This window comes from Canis aureus, chromosome 1 (assembly GCF_053574225.1).
Source record: "Canis aureus isolate CA01 chromosome 1, VMU_Caureus_v.1.0, whole genome shotgun sequence".
NCBI lineage: Eukaryota > Metazoa > Chordata > Mammalia > Carnivora > Canidae > Canis > Canis aureus.
This window is the reverse complement of record NC_135611.1, coordinates 1,117,033-1,124,141: the sequence shown is the minus strand read 5'-3', so window position 1 is coordinate 1,124,141 and position 7,109 is coordinate 1,117,033. Positions and strand designations below refer to the sequence as shown.

The 7,109-nt window shown below is 53.7% G+C and overlaps 1 protein-coding gene across 1 annotated transcript; it reads left to right on the top strand.

Annotated features, from left to right (window-relative positions):
* The first annotated feature begins 2,541 nt into the window (after window positions 1-2,541).
* On the top strand, window positions 2,542-6,548 carry HSBP1L1 (heat shock factor binding protein 1 like 1). The gene is made up of 4 exons (XM_077872185.1): window positions 2,542-3,047; window positions 4,019-4,078; window positions 5,637-5,764; window positions 6,411-6,548. Exons 1-3 carry the CDS (start codon window positions 2,997-2,999, stop codon window positions 5,760-5,762), a joined length of 237 nt encoding a protein of 78 aa, XP_077728311.1. The 5' UTR covers window positions 2,542-2,996; the 3' UTR covers window positions 5,763-5,764; window positions 6,411-6,548.
* The last annotated feature ends 561 nt before the right edge of the window (window positions 6,549-7,109 follow it).

Here is a 7,109-nt window from a genome sequence, read left to right as displayed (position 1 = left end):
GCAACAGTCTTTGCCTTCGTAGGTTATTGTGGAGACGGAGGAGACAGTGGAAGTCACCAGTGTTGGCTCCTCTTCCACAGATGGCAAGTGGGTGTCCCCGCTCTGGTGCTCTTCCCCTTGGCCTCGGTTGGCGGCCTTGCCTTCATCCCCCAGCTGCGTCCTGCAGGGGATTCAGAGGGTCCACAAGCCCCACAGGATGCACCGCCACCCCTCTGCCAGAGGCCACCCCGTCCTGGGCTCACCCCTCCTGGCCCAGTCCTATCTCGCAGCCTGGCTGCACAGATGTGATGCAATGCATCCTCGAAATGCAGGTTTCTGGGCTTGGGACGCCCCCAGGTTGCTGTGGCTGGAGAACCCGCTGGGGTGTGCTGTCTCACGGCCCAGACCCTGCACAACTGCATCCAGAGACCCCACCCCTGCCCCCCACCCCCGGCTCCACTTCTAGAATCTTCCTCTCTACCCAGTGGCCTCTCTCGTGTGCTGATTGTGTGAACTCTCACCTGTTTCTCACCAGTCCCAGCACAGTGTAGATACGGGTTCTGACCCCTGTCTTTTGTAGGGAGCCGCCCAGGCCTCGGACCGTGAGGGGAGTTTCTGAGGCTTGGTCTCCTGAGGGTTGGCCTGGGTCACAGCCATCAGATCCACCAGGAGGCGCATATGGGACCCCCTGACCTACAGCCACACTCTGGAGAGGGGGCCATCTATTTTCAGGGATGACGGATGACTCTTGTTCCTCCATTGCCTGTGGGGAAGCTCAACCCCAAAGACTCCTAGGCGTGGGCTGGACAGGCTCCCTGAGGCTCCCTGGGAGGAGGAGCTTGAGGGGGGCAAGCCGGCAGCCCCATGGACAGGAGCTCACAGGAAGGGGCCCCATGGACAGGAGCCCAGGCAGTGTGGGGCAGGAGTCCAGCAATCATGCGACCCCGCACCTGTGGCTGGGACCCACTGTTGCCTTCCCGAGTCCAGCCCCTTGGGCATGAGGCCACTGCCCCGCAGAGCAGGCCGGTCCTGCCTTCAGAACCACTGGGCCCGACCCACCCGGCCTTGCAGGTTTTCTAGCAGGTTCTCCCTGGGGCCTCATGGCCTACCCGCCAGCCTCCTCTTCTGAGAGACCAGAAGCTGATGGACAGGATTCCGCAAGCACGTCCTGGGACCCGAGCACAGCCCAAAGGCTTGCAGCCCTGCACACCCATGGGTACCTGTGCCTGTCCTCCTCGGCCCTCCCAGAGAAGCTGCCAGAGCTCAGGAGCAGTCATGTGGCCTCACTCCAAGGAAGCCATGACTTCAGCTTGTTGAAACAGTTCACGCCCTACATGGCCACCCTCACATATGCATCCGCTGCGTTGCCATTGATTCAGGGGGCTGAGCACAGCCCTCACCTGATGTTCCACGCTCTCTGCCCCCGGGGAGGAAGCCCCTTCAGGACTAGCTGCCCCTCCCTCAGCCCGTCCAGTGCCCAGCAACCTGCCTCCACCGATCCACCCACCGTGGACATTTGAGACACGTGGAGTCTGCCGTGCAGCTGCGATCACACAGCATGACCCCAAGGACTCCTCCTTGGGCTGAACACCATCCACCGTGCAGACCGACCACATCTGTTGGTCCGTTCGTTGTCTGTGGCAGACTTTTGTGCTCTTTCCACCTTTTATATTTTAATGTTTTATTTTTAAGTCATCTGTGTGCCGAATGTGGGGCTGGGCTCACACCAGGAGATGCAGTCCCACGTGCGGACAGAGCCTGCCAGGCATACAGCTCCACGTCTAACTGTTGTCAACGACGCTGAGTGAACATCTGAGTCACAGGCATGTGGTCATTTCCCGCAAATGTACCTAGAGGTGGAACTGAAGTTACACAGTAACTCTACGTTTGACATGTGTGGACTGTGAGTCTGCAGGTGGGTGGCAGGGCCATGGAGGAGCGCATCCATCTGCCACAGCCTTGCCGTCACCTGTCATTGTCTGGGATTCTGGCCTTGGGGTCGTGAGGTGAGGTCTCCCTGCAGTTTGATGTGCATTCTCCTGGTGTTGGGCATCTCAACACACACATCCCACAGCCCAGGCATCCAGGTGCTGCCTGCCACTCAGCAAGGCCCCTGGGACATGGGGGTGACCCAGACACACGCAGCCCTGCCACATGAACCCTGGTGTGGAGGGTCTAGTCAGGTAATCAGGGCCCTGGGGTGCCACAAAGCCGGCAGTGCTGAAGGCTCCCAGAGGGATGTGAGTCATGAGAGGCTCCTTCCAGATTTTTGGTAAAACCAAGAGGGGGACGTGAGAGCCAGTGGCGGTGGGCGAGGACTGAGTGTCAGGCTGACCATGGAAATGGCAGAGACTGAGAGAGATGAGGGACTCTGGCTGTCGGGGTGCTGCTGGGGCGGAGTGTGGCCTCCTCGGCCCCCTAGAGAGGCAACCCCACACCCAAAAGCCAAGGGAAGGCGGGAGGGCGGGAGGGCGGGTGCCCCGCCGGGTGTGGTGGTGTGTGGGGTCCAGGTCTCCTGGGTGCAGAGGTCTATGGGAGAGGAGGGGCTCTGGGCAAGGGGGGTGCGGCGCCACCATCGCTGGGCTGCCTGACCCCCGGCTCACAGCCACTGCTATGCACACAGGCCGGGGCACAGGAGAGGTCACACCGTGTGTCACCTGGGCGCTAAGAGCTCACTCCCTGGTCTCTGAGGCCTCGAACCCTCCCCTGCGCAGCCCGCAGCCGCCCCTCCCTCCCCGGTCCTGGAGGAGCTTCCTCACAGCCCTCCCTCCCTCCCGGGTCTCCTCCCTCCCCGGGCCGCCCGCCCCCACGCCACCGCGCCCTGCCCAGGAATTCCCTCCCGGGACCAGGCTGGTGAGCTGCTGCCCGCGTCCGGGCTCCCCAGTGTCCCCGCCGCAGCCGGAGCGTCTCCCCACGGACGGACGCGAGGCAGCCCTGCCGCCCGGATCCCCCGCCCACCCGGACCACCAGGACCGCCCGGACCAGGGGACCCACCTGGACTAGGGGAGCCACTGGACATGGACACGCGGGGACCCAAAGCCCCAGGCGGGGATGCGCTGCGGGACACGGTGAGTGCGGTCCCCTCGGGTGCCGCACCCCCTGAAGGTCTGGGGCGGGACGGGGTGGGCGCGGCTGGGGACACGAGCACGCCCCCACGGTAAGCCCTTCCCACCCACCCCTTCTCTAGCAGGAAGCTACATTCGAAGTCTGTTTCCCTTGTCTCCATGAAGAGTGTTACCTGTGGTACGTTCGTGGGTCTGCATTCTCCTGAGAACGGTTAAAAACCCCAAACCCCCTGAGGAACTGCTCTGGATTCCAGGCATCTCCATAGATCAGTGCAGATTCTAGGACACCCGCCTCTGCCCTGTGGTCTGCGATGGATGCAGTGACCGCTGTGAGCACCGAATCCGGGGCCCCAGGCCTCTGTTCCAAGCCATAAACCAAAAGGCACAGGTGGCTGATCTCACTACCGACCCTGGTATTTCTGTATGTTAGTTCAGGGTGTGCACGGTCCCCCCAGTGTGAGGTCAGTATGGGGTCTGCAGTGTCCCCCCAGGTGTGGGGTCAGTACACCGTCTACGGGGTCCCCCCAGAGTGGGGTCTGTTACGTGGTGGTGTTCTAGGTGCAGGCTCAGCCCACCCAGGACCCAAGTTACCGAGACGATCACCTATGTCCTCCGGGACCTTTGGTACATTTTCCGCTCACATCATCCAGAGTTGTTTTTGTGCAGCTGTGAGGCAGGGTCAGGCCTGCTGGGTGGTGATGTTCAGCTCCCTCATGCCCCATGCTCCTGAAAAGAGTTCCCTTTCCCTCTGAATTGAAAAGCTTTGGCATCTTGTCAAAAATCTAACTATATAAACAAATAATTAAGGACGGTTCTTTTCCATGATTGCCAAGTGCCCTACATCAAGAATAAATATTTTAAAAAGAAAAAAACAAACAAAAGGACCGCAATAGATCTAATTAAATTAAATTTCATCAAAAGACTAAAAAAAAGTAAATATTACATTCAGTTGTCTAATGGTTCATTTTTTTCAGGCAGAAAATCTATTTCAGGAACTTCAAGAACATTTTCAAGCTCTGATTGCAACGTTAAACCTCAGAAATATCCTTTTCTAGCTTATAACACATGCCATGATGCTTTTGAACTCTAAAATTATCATGCAATATCTTCTTGTATGCTAGTGACCTAGAATTTCCTGGTTCTACGTTTAGTACCCCGATGTACTAAGTACTGCTCACAGGGAACTATGTCCTATGTCCTTTGCAGGAGAGGGCACCATGTGTGACAGGGATAAACGTAAGGACACAGGCACAAGGCTGCCCCTGGGACGTTTCTACGAATAATCACCCTAAACAAATACATAGGAGCCCTATTTATCAGCCCTAGATAAATCTGGGTAGTGTGCTGAGGAACACTTATACCCTAGAAGCAACCAGAAACTTGCAAACAAGACATGGAATGTCTTCAACATAGGACACTGCATCTGGCTCTCCCAACCTTTGTTTTGTTTTGCAACTGTAGCAGCTCACTGTTTTCTTAAGATGTGAATTCAGGGTAGCCCAGGTGGCTCAGCAGTTTAGCGCCGCCTTCAGCCCAGGGCCTAATCCTGGAGACCCTGGGCCGAGTCCCACATCGGGCTCCCTGCATGGAGCCTGCTTCTCCCTCTGCCTGTGTCTCTGCCTCTCTCTCTCTCCTTCTCTGTGTCTCTCATGAATAAATAAATAAAATCTTAAAAAAAAAAAAAAAAAGATGTGAATTCAAGCAGAATTAAGGTAGAATGTTTGTTCTACTTTGAACAAATCCAGATAATGGTAACATCTGCCCTAAGACTTGGTGCACTAGAGCTCACTCTACACAGTTAAACTCACTCCTTAGAAATTATAGGCAAAGTATTTGCTTACGGGACCGTTTACTTCAAATTTTGATTCTGTAGATGGGTTTTCATAGGGAAAAAATATTCTTAAAACATGATAAAAATTAAACTGTAGGAAAGTTGGCTTTTTAAAAAAATATGTTTATTTATTCATGAGAGACAGAGAGAGGGGGCAGGCAGAGGGAGAAGCAGGCTCCATGCAGGGAGCCTGTCGTGGGACTTGATCCCGGGTCTCCAGGATCACGCTCTGGGCTGAAAGCAGCACTAAACCACTGAGCCACCCGGGCTGCCCGGAAAGTTGGTTTTAAACAAAATTAACTTCCATTATATGTACATATTCATTAGAATCTGGTTACAACAGATGAATCCTACACGGGGAGCCAAGCATTTAGAACCGAGCTCTCGGTTCCAAGGTTTAAGAGGCTACAAAAACTGTAGGGAGGGACGCCTGGATGGCTCAGCAGTTGAGTGCCTTCCTTTGGCTCAGGGCATGATCTTGGAATCCCATGATCAAGTCCCACGGGCTCCCTGCATGGAGCCTGCATCTCCCTCTGTGTCTCTGCCTCTCTCTCCCTGTGTCTCTCATGAATAAATAAATAAAATATTTAAAATAAAACCGTAGGGAATGGTTACTTTGCACCGTAAGGTACATACAGGCCGCCTGACTCTCATTTTAAAGGTTGCATTGCTGAGGCATCTTTCTCAGCAGGTGTGACCTGAAGTTGGTCTCCTGGGACTTTCGGGCCGGTGTTCTGACCTTGTGTACAATTCCCCTTAACGTTGCACTGGAAGAAATGGGAAGTCGCCTCGAGGATCTACAGAAGAATGTAAATGACCTCATGGTGCAAGCTGGGGTTGAGGATCCTGTTTCGGAACAAGGGGCAAGGGCGTCATTAGGAAACTAAAGGTTTGCCTTCCGCCTGTGTTTTGATTGCTTTAATCTTGAAAAGGGCAATCCCGTATTTGTTCACCATGGGGACTCCTGCCTCTGTGCTAGAGGGAAGCCTGCAGGGACAATAAAGGACTCTTACAAATGATCTCTTCTGAACAGACTAACTGGGACAATTATCATAATTCCTCAGGAAGCGCACACTTTAAATGACAAGCTCTATTATTTAAAAATTGGCTTTTATTAAAGGACTTTTCACCGCCACCCCTCAGGTTAGTCTTCAATCAAAACATGAGTCAGGATGAACTAGAGATTGGGGAGGGCAACTAGTAGTTTCCATCTGAAACCATATATTTCTATAATCCCTTAAAGAAGACGCATGTGCCTTAAGTGCTCAGCCCATTTCACCGTGGCTCCCGAGGGTCTGCTCTGACCCCGCAACGCAGACATTTCTTTCCCAGTGACATGTCCCACTTCATCTTGAAGATGCAAATACATGCTTGGCTTCAGCTCTCAGACTGGATTTGTGTCTACGTGACATATGGAGATGCACAACTTTATTTTATTAGGATACATCTGCATATTTTATTTCCAGAATATTCTGATTATGTAAGCATATTGTGATTGGACAATGAGGTGCCTTTGTTTTCCCATTTTGTTTTAGGATTGTTGCCCTAAGTCAGCCGGTAAATTATCCACACTCGTCCTGCTGAATCAGAGCCAGTTCGCCTTCAGTTTATAAACCCCTACGTCTGGTATCGGGTAGGAGCTGCTGCTTAGGAGCTGTGAACACTGCAAAGGGTGGACAGCTTCACCGTTCTGGCCTCATTCCTGGCAGGCCCTGAGGAATCAGCTGTCCCTCCTCCCCACCCCCAACCCTGCAGGGCTGATTCTGGGATGGGACAAGAGCCTGAGGGAAGAACATGGCAGCCCAAGATCCTTCATCACCCAGATCAAGCTGCTGTTTTAAGTTTAGTCAACAAGTTAAATGATCAAATAGACATGGAAACCCCACCATTTGATGTGCGTGGAGCCCGAGAGAAGACCAGACATCCAAGTTTGTTTAAATCAGTGGTATTGCCTTTTAAATGAAAAGAAGGACCTCAATAAATTGAGATGTTTGGGTAAATCTGTGTTTGTTGGTTGCACTCATCAGGGTTCACACAGGGACACTGCACACCCCCGAGCCCCGAGTTCCTGCTGTGAGAAGGGAGAGTCAGCTATGTCAAAATGTTGGAAACTACTGTTCTCCGTCGGTAGACCTGGCACTTTGTCACCTCCCCACTAACCAACACGGTGGCCCCTTTCCTGCAGTTAATCAAAGTAGAGAGGCAGCATATTGCGGCCGGCTGGTGTTGTCTCC

What these genes read in the sequence shown, in the direction of transcription:
- HSBP1L1 (XM_077872185.1), top strand. Translation starts at nt 2,997, where the DNA reads ATGGACACGCGGGGACCCAAAGCCCCAGGCGGGGATGCGCTGCGGGAC. An exon ending in GGGATGCGCTGCGGGACACG is followed by an intron (nt 3,048 to 4,018) that starts GTGAGTGCGGTC and finishes CATTTTTTTCAG; the next exon opens with GCAGAAAATCTATTTCAGGA. An exon ending in CTCTGATTGCAACGTTAAAC is followed by an intron (nt 4,079 to 5,636) that starts CTCAGAAATATC and finishes ATTCCCCTTAAC; the next exon opens with GTTGCACTGGAAGAAATGGG.